This window comes from Diceros bicornis, chromosome 3 (assembly GCF_020826845.1).
Source record: "Diceros bicornis minor isolate mBicDic1 chromosome 3, mDicBic1.mat.cur, whole genome shotgun sequence".
NCBI lineage: Eukaryota > Metazoa > Chordata > Mammalia > Perissodactyla > Rhinocerotidae > Diceros > Diceros bicornis.
In genome coordinates this window covers 94,598,154-94,613,310 of record NC_080742.1, presented here as the reverse complement: position 1 = coordinate 94,613,310, position 15,157 = coordinate 94,598,154, and the positions used below count along the sequence as shown (strand labels likewise).

The 15,157-nt window shown below is 43.4% G+C and overlaps 1 protein-coding gene across 1 annotated transcript in view; it reads right to left on the bottom strand.

Annotated features, from left to right (window-relative positions):
- Positions 1-15,157, bottom strand: part of CNTNAP2 (contactin associated protein 2) — an 815,107-nt gene that overhangs the window by 203,574 nt on the left and 596,376 nt on the right. The window contains exon 9 of the mRNA XM_058532231.1: positions 8,900-9,118. Coding sequence (XP_058388214.1) covers positions 8,900-9,118 — 219 coding nt within the window. The remainder of the gene's footprint in view (positions 1-8,899; positions 9,119-15,157) is intronic.

Sequence of the window (15,157 nt, the reverse complement as noted above, 5' to 3'; positions counted from 1 at the left end):
GACATGCAAAAGGAAATATTATGAATTTTCTAGAACATACATATATTTTGAACAAATACATAGAGGATGGCACTAGAAGGCCATACATAAAATACATTCAAGTGGGTGCCAGCAATGGGGAGAAAATGGAATTTGGAATGGTGAAAAAAGAGGAAAACTAATCAAGGAAAACGAAAATGAATGAGGAACACTGCCAGGATGTGACACAGGGCCATGAAACGAAGAGTGAGACCCACGCCATCCCTAACACCAGGGACCTTGGAAACAAGGCTGATGAAAGAAGAGAAGATAAAACAAAGCTTTGGTGGGAAACAACTGTTGTTTATTTGAGTAAGAAAAGTGGGTACCTTGTCTCTCACTATCTTAGTGTATCACAGGAGGGACTTCAGGGCTGTGAGTACCCATCCCTTCCTCAATATCTGTGTCATTGATATTAATGTTTTTATTACAATCTTTTTCTGTGTGACAGTTGCCATTTATTATCATGAAATCTAGTTCAGTCCTTACTGAAAGAATAAAAAATCCATATGAGAAATTATTTGATAAATCTGCTGAAAAAATGTTTCCATATTGATTGCAAAATTGGTGCCTTTACATCAAAATACGTTCTCTGGATCAGATCATTCCAATCGTCATGAGCAAACTGAAGTGAAAGACCACAGAGTCCCTGAAGCATTTGCTCTTGGAGCACAGGAGCTACCGTACACAGATGGTGAACAATAGGGTTGGCTCCTTTCTTAGGTTCAAATAACTTTCTAGGAGTTTCAACACATGTAACTTCTGCCTTAGAAGAGGAGCTCAGCACTTACGGAAATAGGTAGTTAACAGACTTTCTTTTAGTTGAAGGCTCAAAAGAGGTTAAAAGTACACTGTCAATTTGATTATGTTGGGAGTATATGAAAAAAAGGTAAAAATTGAGTCTATCATAAATTACTTAATACGTTAAAATTCTAACCGTAGAAGACAGCTGGAATTGCAAAAGTTAATTAGTTTTGACTGCTAAAGGGCAAAGAGTAGGAAACACATACACAGACCATTAGTGGGGAAGGGACTATGGTGGGGGCGGGGGGTCATTCTATAGAGAAGAGAGAGGTTGACTCAAGGGTGACCCTCTGCAGAGCTCAGTGAAAGGAGGTCGGGCTGAGAAAAGAATTCGAGTGCTGGTCACCCTTGTGGTGAGCAGCTGAGAAGAAGCAGCTTCTGTGTTTTATTTGCATTTTTGCTTTGTAGATAGTTTATTGACTTCATCTAGTGATTTTTTTTTACTAGATTTTATCTAGCAACTCATTTTATTTTATTATTTTACCTATGGCCGTGGTTTCCAACCATGACATCACTCCCTATGTCTGTCTGGGAGAGAACCAGAGGACCAGCGGTAAGTGTTGGGGCAGAAACTCTTTGCATTAGGCTCCCAGCTAGCATCTCAGCCATTGCCAAACAGGCAAGACCTCAATTTGAGAGACAGAGACTGAAAACTACATATAGGGCCTAGATTGATCTGAGATGTCGTCTTTCATAATATTCTGAATTTCTCTGTGACTCTTCTTTTTTAGGCTTCTGTCATGCTTGATTTCAGTCTGTGGCACCTGGTGAAAAAGGTATTTCCAAAGATGGTAATATGACTATTAACTCGGAGAAGTAACAAAAAAGTACATGAATATTAACTCAGAGAAGCAACCAAAAATATGCAATTCACTTATTCATTCATTCAATTGTTCACTCAGCAAATATTCATCGGGCAACCCCTGTAGTGTTATTCTAGATCTCTGTTGTCATGGAGCTTACCTTCTAGGGGAAGGAAACAAAAGTAAATGAAAAGATCACAAGTTCTAAGAAGAACATAAAACGGTAAATGACTGGCTACGCTAGATCGAGTGGTCAGAGAAGGCCTCTCTGAGGAGGTACCAGAAGCTGTGGTATGAATGACAAGAAGGAGCCAGCCTTCTCAATGTCTAGGGAGGTATTTCAGGCCACTGCAAATGCTCTAAAGCAGGATATGCTTGGTGTCTCCACCAAGACTGTGGAGACCAGTTAGGAGACTAGTTGCAATAGTCCAGGCAAGAAAGAGCAGTGGCTTTGACTACGGTGGGACCTGTGGCAATAGAGAGCAGTGGATGCACCTGGGGTGCAGTCTGGAGGCAGAGTCACTGTTGACAGGCACTGATGAGGGAAAGAGAGGAATCAAGGGTAACTCCAAATTCTGGACTCAAGCAAAAATGGGTGGATGTTGATGTCTTTTACTGAGAGAGGGAAGGTTGGTGGAAGAACAGGTTGGGGGTAGGCATCAAGAGTTCTTTCCTGCCAAGTTTTCTCTGAGATGCCCAGTGGAAATCCAAGTTGAGATGCGAAGTAGATAGTTGGATAAGTGGATGCAGAGTTCCTGAGAGAAGTGAAGCCTGGAGATTTTGATTTCAGACTCACTGGCACATAGATAGTATTGGAAGCCGTTGGATTGGATAAGATCACCCAGAAAAATGTATGGTTGGAGAAGAAAGGAAGGCTCTGTGACCTTCGACACTTAGTGGTCAAGGAGAGGAGGAGACTTCACAGGAGAGACTGAAGTCGTGGCCAGTGAGGCTGCAGGCAAAGTGGGCAAGTACCCTGCACGGAATCCAGGACAAGAAAGTATTTCAGGAAGGAGGGTTGTGGGATGCTGCTGAGACATCATGGACAGAAGACCAGAAGAATGTGTTCTAGACACAGCTTTAGAGAGGTCAGTGTTGATGTTGTAAAGGGTTTACCAAAAGAGCTAAAAAAAAAAAACAGCTTATTTCCATATCATAGAGACTCTCATGTAAGGAGTCTCATTATCCGCCAGGAGTGCCTCTGCATAAAATTCTCTTGTTAATCCAAACCTTTGTGTCTGTGTCTGACGGTGATCCTCTGCCTGCCTTGATCTTTGTCACTGCGACTTTGTAATCCGCAGAATGCCTGCCAGGGCTGACACGCCTGGCCTGACCTCCTAGTCTCCTACTATAGACTCCATGACCCAGAACAGCAGTTCATAATGGGGGCACTGCTGCCATCTGGGGCGCGTGCAAGTCTTTGTTGGGATGGATTCTCCTGTACGCTGTGGGAAGCTTTCCCTGCAGCCTGTCACTGAAGGTAGGCACCCCAATGCCACCACACTTTTCCAAATAGCCTGTGGGCCACAGTATCACCTTAGATGAGAGACCCTGGTATAGACTGACCGAGACAGCCTTAATGGTCCCCTCAGCTTGACTAAACTTTAGATAGTCTTCTTTCTGACCCTAGACTTCTGACTTCCCAATGCTTAGAACATTTACTTTAGAAAACTTGTAAATTCTTTCTTTGCCCCTTTGAGATGTAAATCTTTTTAAAAGTCTTTTGCCAGTTTTACAACCCAGGGAAGTTTTTCTTCAGGACCTGGGAGCCATCTCTTTGAAATGTAAATATCAAGGGAGCTATTGCCTCTCTCTCACTTTCTGCGGGAGGGTGGGAGCCTCACTTCCCAGGGTGGGCACTTCACTCCAAGTTGTTAAACTACCTCCTGTCAGGGAGATAGGAGAAAGTTTACTTCTCCTTTGGGTAAAGTCAATTAGCAAACACAGATGGCCTATGATCCCTCCTACCCCAGCTCTGGAAAACTCTCCCGTTGTGTATTTTACCACAATTAAAAACAAAAAACAACAAACGAGAAACAACTCTCCCGCCCGCCCTCTGTTTCAGCAGAGTTGAGCTCAGACTGAGTTGTAGCCCCTCTCCCGAGGGCACTGCCCTTGAATGAAGCCGTCCGTGCCTGTTCAACTTTGTCTGCTGCAATGTTTGCCTTGACAAGACGAAACATTAAGAGCCGAGTCTCTGGAATCAGACTGTGTGGGATCAAATCCCAGCCCTGTCTCTTACTGGTGGCACGACCTTGGGCTGTTGACCCATCTTTAGCTTTTGTTTCTTCACTGTGAAAACAAAACAGGAATTAGTCCTAGTGTTTCTTTAGAAGGTTCTCATGTGGATTAAGTGAGGTGAGTAAGGCACGTGAAGCAGCTGGTCTTGAAGTCTCACCCAGGACATCTCAGGCAGCGTTTATGTTGTCGCTACTGAGTCAGGTTTGCAGGAAATGGGAACCAGCAATGTATTTTCTGTGTTTTAATTCCTGCAATTTGGATTGTGTATATATATATATGTATATTTATGTTTGGTGAGGAAGATGGCCCTGGCTAACATCCGTGGCCATCTCCCTCCACTTTATATGTGGGACACCGCCACAACATGGCTTGATGAGCGGTACGTGGGTCCACGCCCAGGGTTCCGAGCCTGTGCACCCCGGGCCACTGAAGCAGAGCACACGAACTTAACCACTATGCCACTGGGCTGGCCCTGGATTGTATATTTTTTGTCCCAAACTTTTTGGACACTAGAAATAACCATTTTATTCATACGCAGATTTGGGCGTACTTCATGACTGGAATTCCATTTTTCTCCCTTGTATACAAATGCTGATTTTCTCTCTGCTCTCTCAATGACATCGCATTTCAGATGGCAATGGGATTATCCACTCTGGATTTGGGAATTCAGAGGGTATGAGGAACAGCTGACCAAACAAGCTATATTATAGTGTTTGGGGAAGATGGGGTGTTTTATGGGGCTGCTATCCAAGCTTAGCTCAGAGGATGGTCATAGCACCCTGGTCTGCATCTGCTTGTAAGTCCATTTCATAAACCTCAATTCCTCCATAAACTCAGTTGCCACTCAGCTGAAAAAGCTTCCTGAGAGACAGACTGCCAGAGGAAGAGGAGGCTGCAGGCTCCCCGGAGTCTTGAGTCCTCCTGGAGACAGCACTCCTCTCACTGAGTCTCTAACCAGGCCTCCCATCCAGCACAAAAGATCCTGAAGGAATGAGAGTGACTTTTCAGCTCCTATTGGGTGACATCTTGCACTAAAGGGATGACCTCCTTTGACCTCCAGAGAGATTTTGGAAGAGATCAGAGCCAAGTGAGTTGAGCCTGGACATTTGTCATCAGATAAAGTGACCTAACCTTCTCTCTCAAGGACCCACTTAGGAGCCTGATTTCTTCCCAAAGCTTTCGGAAGCAGCCTCCAGCTCTCCTGAACTCTGATCTCCCCCTTAAATCACCACCAGTAACAGTGACACTCTCTGGCCTATGTCCAGCTTGCTGCAAACTAACCTCTATCCCAGCCACCTGGCCTGAAAGGCCTGCTCAGCTCTCCTCTATGGGTCACACTCACCAACTCCCCGCCCATGCCCTGGGCTGGCTGCTGGGTTCCCAGGCTGAGGGCCCAGCAGACACTCCTCTCACAGCCCTGCTACTGCTGCTTCAGCTGCCAGGACTCCGAACTCCCCGGCACGTCTGTACCAAGAGGGCTTTGGCTCAATCCAGCCTGGCATTGTTCGTGCTTAGATAATGACCTTGAGCATGCTTGCTGTTCTCCACCCCTAAGAAAAATCTGGCCCAGGGCTGCCAATGTGGCAGAGGATGTGGGTCTAAGCACCTGGGCTGGCTGGGGCTGCGGATTGCCATGTGGTTTGAGTACCTCTGCTGGGCCATCCCAGGAGCTCATCATATGCTAGTCACTCACGTTGGATCAGAAACACGAGAAAGTCTCCTGCGCTTTTAGACAAATACCAGCAACTGCTTTTTTCCTCCTGTGTAACTTTTCAGTTTTAAATTTATTTGTTACTTTTGTACTATACCAGAATCATAGCTGGATTCTCATTACTTCCAAAAGACTTGTGTTAACCCTCTCCTGATGACAGCTTCTAATTATATTTTAAATTTAGAGTGAGGACAACTGTAGCCTCTCTGTTTTCTCAGTTACTTTGAAAAAGGAGCCGTGAGCCTGGCCTTGTAACCCAGGCAGTGGGTGGAGGCTGGCCTTCCCGTAGAGTCCACCCTGTGTGCAAAGCCAAGAATGACTTCCAGTCTGTTTTGGCTTTAAGTTGAGTCAGAGCCCATCCTTCTCGAGAACCCTGATAGAGCTCATGGGCAACACTGCCACATGTCTCAGCTGTTGACAACGCTGCCAGACTGATGTTTTCAGATGGACACTCGCTTACTTTCTTGGCTGACTGTGAAAAGATTCCTGGGCCCTTGCTCGCTGCTCTGTGGCCACTCTGGCAGGTAAGCAGAGTCACTGCAGAATGATTTTGGATGTTGAGGGGCATTTACGTGTGTGAACTTTCCTTCAGGGATTGTGGGTTGAAGTGACAATATTTAGGTCAGTATTTTGGGAAAGAAGAAACGAGCCAGCTGGAAGTGAGTTCTGTTGGAGGGAGTGAACACTATATGGAGGAAGATGAAAGCCAAGCGAGTAAAAGGTAAAGGAAAAGAGAGAAATACCTCGTATTTAATGAGTTTTGACTTCATGCCAGGTACTCTGTGGAGTGCTTGGCATGGACTGTATCCTGAGATGTAAGAACTGTCTCCTTATTTAACACAAAAATATTAAGTAACTTGACAGTGGTCTCTACTTGGTAAGTGAGAGAGGTGGGACTCAGGCCCATGTTGTTAACCATACCACGCGGTGGGGAGGATAACCGCTTGGCCACTCGGGCCTTTTATAGCCATCTCTAAAACGTAATCAAAAATAGTTAAAGTTGGAAGAAATTTGGGGGACCAACTAATCCAACTCCTCTTTTAGACAGATGCAAAAAGAGACTCAAAGAGGGAGAGTGGCAGTGCTTGGTCAGCATAACACTTCTTATTAGAGCTGAACTGAGAACAACTCTCCAGTTGCCTGAATCCCTATTGAATAGTCTTGGGATAGCTGGCTCCAGGATTTCATAGCTGTCGAACTTGTTTTTTTCCTGAAAACAAGCCCCCATCTCCACTTCCCCTGGGGTAGACTTCTGTTGCAGAACAATATTTTTCATATTGGCTCAAATAACTTGTGTCTGGGAAATGCGCATCATGCCCATCTCTAAGATAACAGGAAATGAGAACTGGGATGTACGACTTAGTCTTTTTCATCAAGTGCAAAGAAGCTGCTGACTCATCACGTCAGCCCATTGCTCTGAAACTCCTCTTTCCCAGGTCACCAATGGTCTCATAATTACTAAATTCAAAGAACATTTTTCTAGCCTTAGTTTACATATGGCACTTGATATTATTCGTCAGTAACAGAGTTTCATGAAACTCTCTCCTCCTGTGACATCCCCTCTCCTAGTTTTTCCTTGTTTGTTTTTTCCATTCCTCTTCATTCTTCTTTCTGAGATGCTGTTTTCTGCCTGTCCCTTAAATTTAATTTTTTTTTTTGTCAAATTCTGACCTCAGCTCTCTGCTCCTCTCTTTTTATAAGCTGTTCCCGGTCATCTTGTTTAAATGAATCAGAATTCTTCCCAAGACCACAATAAAGGCTCCCCTTATCCATTTTCATTTTACAACTTTACTTCATCTCCAAAATTCTTGGAGACAACTATAGTCAGTGAATGGAAATGGATAAAAATAAAGCTGGACCTCTATGTCCAGCGACAAGTTCAGAAAAATGAGACATTGGGTCAGTTAGGGTTATCTGTTTTGATGAAAGCCAAGCAGAATCTAACCAGCAAGCTTAGGATGAAGAGGATTTAGGAAGAAACCTGTCCTAGGTAATCTGGGCGAGATATATCGATAAAGTGAAATTTGCTCACAACATTCAGCAGGAATCAGTGGACTTGATATTTAACTAATAAAAAAATAATTGTAAAATAATGTGTAATTTTGAGAACTATAACTTGAGGGGAGGATTGGAAGGGGCTGAGTTCTAGTTGGGGTTGGGGAGCCAGTATTTTATTTCAGAATCTATGACTCCTTCATGGCCCCTGGCTGACATGGCTTGTTAACAAGTCAGTCTTACTTCCAAAGCTAATTGATTGACGCTTTTCTTTTGTAGTTTGCCCACATTGCACCAAAGGACTGGATACCTAATTTTACCTTTCTTTTTGTAACTTTATAATGTTCTTAAAGCATCCCACCATAATTATGAAAGACACTGTGGGGACTCTGGCTCTTGTTAAAATTAACCGACCCTGTGTGAGGCTCTACCATAGGGTGGCATGTGTTATGACCACGAACAGCAACTGCGTCACATCTGGTTTTGCTTGGTCTGAGACTGCCACAGGTGACTGGCTTGATCAATTAACCCACAGAAACTCAGAGGCGGGGGGGTCTAAGGTGGTACACAGCCATGAAGTCCTTAAAACTTGCTTTCTTTTCATTTAATGGATGAAAAATGGCTACTTTCCTAAACTGTTAGTATTCTGGGAAACAAAATTTAAAATTTAGCTAGCCATGGAAACAGGTATTGGTTTGAAGTAATGTTAGGTTTAGCTGGAATATGTCAAAAGCAAAGACTAGACTGTGAGGCTGGATCCACTTCTTGCACAGGATGCTTAACTTTTTCTTCTGTTTAAATTTCTTCTCAGTGTTGATCTCTTTCCCATGTAGAACAATACTACGTAAGGAGAAGTCTAAATCTTTCTCTCCCTGGAATCTCAAGGACAGGAAGAGAAGGGAATGAATTTCTACTTATCACTTCAAGCAAACCTGAACTTAAGGAGCCCATCTTCTTCTCTTCCTTTTTCCTTTCCTTCTTCTCTCCCTCCCTCTGACTCTTCCTTCCTTCCACACAGTTACAAGTGCCCTAGATCATCATTAGTTCTAAATCCAAAAACCCATGTTGCATAGATCAGAGGCCTCAGAGATGTCCCTGGCTACCTCTGATTCTGTAGGCAAGGACAGTGAGTTCTAGAGAGTGGAGAGCGGAACCAGACTTAGGTCTCTTCCTTGTTCCGTTCTGTCTTGGAGGAGACTACAAGAGGCATCGACACTCACTTTTGGAAAGATATCTATCAAAACCATCCATAGGCTGCTTTATTTTTTCTGTTGTGAAGGTTATTAAAACCAGCAGAGGGAAGTCATGATTGCCCTCCACTACTCACCAACAAACAGCTGGCTGTAGAGTTCCAGGCGGGTGTGACCTTCTGTCGGGGCCTTGCGAATCTGCTGCGGCAGCCGGTCCACCTGTAGGCTGGCCTGCTTGACATTCCTCTCTGCGGTGACCCGGTGCCACTGGTCATCATTGAGAGGGGAGGGCGACCTCACCACAATCTCCACTGGCCCATTTCCGACATCAAATGAAAAGGACACTTCTGTGGCAGCTGGAGGAGAAGACAGCGTTAAAGGCACATGAGTATTTTCCTCCTAGATACTAAACAGCAGTAAATTCTAGAGGAAAAACAAAGCAGGGAAAGAAAAATAATCTAAGCCCATTACTTGGTACAAAAGTGTAGAGCAAAATCATTTCAGGAAGGATAAAACATCAATCCATTATTAACCATAAATAACCAAGGGGAGGAAAATAAACTCGGATTGGGGGCCAGTGATTTTCTACTTAGTCTTTAGAAGCCTATCTTTCCAGATAAGGAAAACGAGGTGTGGAGAAGTTAAGCACATGTTGAGTGTCTTAGATTTGGTGAGTAGTGGAGTCAGGATCTGAACTCAGGCTTGTCAGATTTCAGAGCCTGAGAGCTTTTGATTCTACACACAACGTAACTTGTCAATAGCTCCTAGGGTAGTGACTGGTACCTGGAGAGCTTTATGAAATACCCGTGTTCAGCTCTATCCCCGGAGATGCTGGCTCAGTTGGTCTGGGGTAGGCACTGGTATTTTTAAAAGCTCCCTGGAAACTATTGATGTATAGTTAGAGTTGAGAGCTCTTGCTTTGGGGGAATTCACAAAACTGTATTTCATTAATCTAATCATTGTGGCTCCTATTGAAAGTTAGGGAGCTATGAATTGCTGAGGCAATGAAGGTGACCTGCATGTTTTTTGAATAACTCGTGGCTTTCTAAAAGACTCCCACAGAATAACCCCTTTCTGGAATCATTCATAACCCATCGGGATGCTGGATCCTTCTCAGAACCTCGCCTCTAGCACTGACCACAAATCATCCTTTTTTCATAGATCTGCTCCAAATCAACCTCCTGTAATAAATCAGCTCTCAATAATGGAAAGCTGGATTAGTTGGTTGCTTTGGTAACTTGGGTGGTAAGCAGCTTTCTTACTTCACATTTTAGGTTTTAAGTTCTTCAGTGACCACCTAGTGCTTTATAAACATGTCTTTTAAATGTATATTTTTCTTGCAATTGGCAAAAGAGGCAGCCTAATGCTGAGGCAACACACACATCCCTGCTCCCGTAGGCTCGGTGAATTCCTTTCCACACTAAAGATGTGGCACACCAGCGCATTTCCTAACTTTGCTTATAAAGACATTCAGCCCCTCTACCTATCAATAAGCCTTCTGCCTAATCTCCAAGCAGTTTAATTAAATATCTGTCATTTTTTCCCCCAGGCTAATGGAAAATTCAGCTTCTTTGGATTGGTACCATTTTGAGATGATGTCGCAAGCAATCAAACTTCTAATTTAAAAACCGCAGTGGGCTAGATTCTCTCAGGACCTAGACCGTTTCCTGACTCTGAGTCAGGCCCCTCTGAAAGCTGCATTAACTTTTTTCAGCTACAGGGATGTTAAACGCAAGCTCAGTTTCATCAACTTAATTGTACCAAGGAATTTTGGTCTTTTATGTCATTAGAAAGAGAACTTTAATTTTAACACCTGTGGTGATTCCATAAGTGTTCCGGTAAAATATCTCCTCTGAATTACGAGCTCCTGCCTCCTGGGGTCACTGTGACTCAATGGAGGCCAGTGACCTACATCAACATTTCTATGGAAGTATGATCAGAATGACTCATGGACTGAATGACCTTTCCCTTTATTTCTGGCATAGTCAACGGGGTAAAAAATAGCCTCCATTTGAAGATTGAATCTGTGCTGTTCTTGTGGTGCTGTTTTAGCAGATGCATTTTTAAACATAAGTTGTCAGAATAGCATGAGAACAAGGGCTCCTGAGCTAAGTACGAAAGATTGTTTCGTTTTAAAGGCATCAACAGCCATCAGGGAAATACAATTGAGGGATAAATTGAGTTTAACCCTGAGGTTTGACTTGGAAGGATAAATGCAGCTCAAATTTCCTTCACTCCTCTTTTCCTGCTCTGATGAATTCTTGTCCAGGTCTTTAAATTGTCACCACTTGGAAAAACCCTGAGTATCAGCAGTTAACTAGAAAATATCCATACTTTTTCCCCCGCTTGTCACACTAGATCCCCCATTTCTTCCTTTAGACCACGGTCTTCTTAACATCAACGTTTCACTCTAGAGAAGGAAAGAAAGTCTCCGGGATCCTCCTGTAGCTCAGTCCTCTGACCCCAAGTGGGTGCAGTAAGAGAGACTCACGGTCAAGGGCCTCTGAGAGCCGAATCTTCCTTAAAGAGCCTACATTCAGGCTCTGTTGAAAAAAAATTCACAACTTTAACACACTCCACTTCCCTTCTCTTGCTTCCTGAGAAAGGGGGCTACAAGGCCCAGTGTGAGAGTGAAGGAAAGGCTCCTTTTTCCCAGTCATTAGATGTCAGCTTCCCCGACGCTGCTAAGGGATGCCTTTGAGAACGTTCAGTTTGTGGCTGATTGCTCTTGGTCTTCTGGGTGACAGGAACTGACATTTAAAAGAGATAATTACAGAGACAGTCAGTGAGCAAATAGAAGGGAGGCAGCATAAAAGACCAGAGCCAATGACACTGTTCTTCCTGAATGTGTGTCTCCAGTTGGAGACTGAAGTATTGTCCTGTTTCTGCCTATGGAAAAGGAATTTCTTACACACTGAAACTATTCTTATTTCCAGCAATAAGTATTTGAGAATTGGATATAACTAGCGTGGCTCATTGGAAAAAACTCTGCAGCAAACACTAATGGTTGCTTTTCTGTTAGTGTCAAGAACAAGGAAGTACCTGGGATTTTACCCAACTTGCAAACTAACGAATTAGCCTGCTATAGTTTCATAGAGGCTGGCAGAAGACAAGAGACTCCTGGGTCAGAGACAAAGAGCTTTATTATTCTCAGCGCTGCAGGCAGCATGAGCTTCATATCCACATATTCTCTTGTCCCCCAAGTCTCATGGAGGTCATGTGGAGCAGCCCAGATGGATGCTGTGTATGCAGTGAGTTTGTGGAACCCTGAACTTGGGAACCCAGAACTTGGGAAACTCCAGTCTTTTAAAGTGGCTGCTAGCAAACCTGCTCAACTTTTGCCCTGGGGAGACATTAGCTTTGTTATCCCGGTCAGGAAACAAATCTACCCTCTGACCCCGGAGGAAGACACTCTCTATCTTCCAAGGCTGTTTGCTATACACACATCCTTAAAAATATAGGAACAAAGCTGTCAATGCCTCTTGCTTAGAAGATAAGCAGAAATGGGAGGGACCCATGGAGTATTTTCCCCCAACAGTTAGCTACTTACTCCCTCCTTTTCCTTGTGAGCTGACTCAGTTTTGCCCAAGAAACTATGTGCTTACATATTACCTTATGTTTCAGGTAAGGATGGCCCTACCCCAGGCCCAGAGGGTGAATCTGGATTTGTCTAAGTCAAACACGACAAGTCCATGCACTTTGCCAGTAACCCACTTAAGATGGGACCTATCATTTCCTCCTGGCAAGACATGAGGGGAGTCTTTAGGGGCCCTGTGGGATTATTAGCTCATAAGAGAAGAGATAGTCCCTTTTCTGTCCCTTGATCTTGGGTGGAGGTTGTGGTTCCTAGTGTTGCTGGAGCCATCTTGCAAACATCAGACACTCTGAGGAGAACAGGGAGGGCAATGGGATGAACCTGGGTCTTTGGTGACACTGTTCAGCCTCTAAATTATTCCCACAGACACCTCAAGACTTCGTATGTGAGATATACATTCTTGTTTAAGCCATTTTGTACAGCAGTGGAAAGCATCTTAACTGATGTTGGGAATGGTTTGGGAATCAGTATATATGAGTTCTAGTCTTAACTTTGCCTTTTCACCTTTTTGGGTCTCAGTTTACTGGTGTCTGAAATGAGGATTACACCTATAGTTTTACAAGAGTTTCTGTCTCCAAAATGTGTTTGAAAACACTGAAGTAGATGATCTCTAAGGACTCTTCAAATGCCAACATTCTCTCATCAATTTCCAAGAGATTCTAAGTGAAATAATAAAATGAAATATAGCTAGTCTTAATGGTAGTTTTAGATATTGAATCATTACAGGGAGAAATTAAAAGAGAAATGTATAACGTGGCACATTGGCATCAGATATGAGTATAGATGGCAGAAATTACCTTTGAATAATTCTGGGCTATGACTTGGTCTGAGTGCGTTAAAACAATAAATGAGTCAAAACCATGGACAGCTCTCAGCATTTCCACCCCCCCCCCGCCCACTTTCATGTGTAATTCCAGCAGGTGGCACTATTTGCTCTCATTCTAACTCATCACAATTTTTCTCAAATCACTCCAGGCTTAATGTATTGAGTGACAAATTTAACAACTGACAGAATAGTAGACTTTTGGCTCTGAGTTCTCCCAGCAGGTGAGGTGATATTTAGACATTAGACTCAAAGTGTCAGTTGGAAGCAGCAGAAAAAATTTGGTTATTCAATTTAGAATAGGTAAAGAGAAGAGACAAGGAAAGATACACATATAGTGAGCATGCTGAGAAGACCAGGTAACACTGTTGCAGTTTTGGTAATGATTTGTTTCTTCCATTTTAAAATGAAGTTCAGGGACTGAGAGCTTGCAAAGAGCTATTCTGTGCAAAATCTCATTTGACCCACAAAACAACACTGGTAACAGGCAGAGCAGATATTTTAGCTCAACTCCACAGTGGAAAATGTTATGAATATATTTTTTCTTTTTCTTTTTTATGAAGGAAGGACTAAGTGTACATCAGTAAACAAAAGAATGTATGCACCATGAGAGAGCTGTAAGAAGAGGCTGAAAATGAGGTCACTGTGGGAATCAGAGAGATGAGGAAAAGGAGAAGAGGTAAACAGGATACCTGTTCCTATCTAAGGCCAAGGGGTCCATCTCTACACTGGACGGCATCCGTCCCTTCTTATCTACTCAAGGACATCACTCCAGCAATTCTCCCCTCTCTTCTACAGCATCAATAATTGGTTCTCTACTGGATCATTCCACATGAGCATGTTGCCATGCCTCTGTTCTTCTTATGTTTTTTTCCCTGAGGAAGATTAGCCCTGAGCTAACATCTGTGCCAGCCTTCCTCCATTTTGTATGTGGGTCGCTGCCACAGCATGGCTGATGAGTGGTGTAGGTCTGTGCCCAGAATCCGAACCTGCCAACCCAGGCCACGAGGCGGAGTGCACCGAATCCAGCCACTATGCCACAGGGTCACTCCCAACCACGCCTCTATTCTTAACCTGCTCTTGCCCTGCTGTCTAATTTCTTTGCTTCCTTTTGTTGCCAAATTCCTTGCAAGAGCTGCCTGAACTCTCTGTATCTGTCTGCTCCTCCTAGTCTTTCTTTAACCCCATCGCAGAAGGCTTGCTCCTTCAGCACACTGTGAAACCGTTCCCGCCTCAGGGTCTCAGCATTTACTGTTCCCTTTACGCAAATAACTCTGCGGCTGCTCCTTTACCTCTCTGCTCACAACTACGAGAAATTCTTTCCCTAAACCTTCTACGTCAAATAGCAAACGCCTCTCTCAGTTGCCTCTTCTCCTTTATCCTGACATTTTTCATCTGCGTAGCATGTATCACCATCTGGCACAATATCTGCGTGATCCTACCCTCACTAAAGCAGAGGCATTTTCTGTTTTGTTCATTTTTGTTATATCCTCAGCATCTAGAACAACACCAGACACAGAGTAGGCACTCAACAATTTACGAATGAATGAATGAAGGAATGAATGGGAACATTCCTGCCAAGGAGGCCAAACAGTTATAATATAGATACTCTGAAAAAAGAAATCCACTCATTTTCCTAAGGCAGACCATAATTCAGCACACTGGCAATTATGAGGAATGTCATTTCATATTCCACAAGTATCTTCCCTAAGAGCATAATGTAATTTAATGTATATTTTCTCAGTCTAGGCACATGATACATTAGTTATGTCTGTTTGAAACAAACTATGCTAAAGGTTGTTCCCTAATATATCATTTTTGAGAAACAAAGGCTTGTCCAATATAAACTCGGCAATGGAGCCAGAAGTAGAATTTTCTCTTATTTCTACATCTCATGCTACTTTCACTCTACTATTAGGAAAAAAGACCTACCTTGGATCATAATTAGATTTCTCAAATTTTGGCCTACATAAGAAA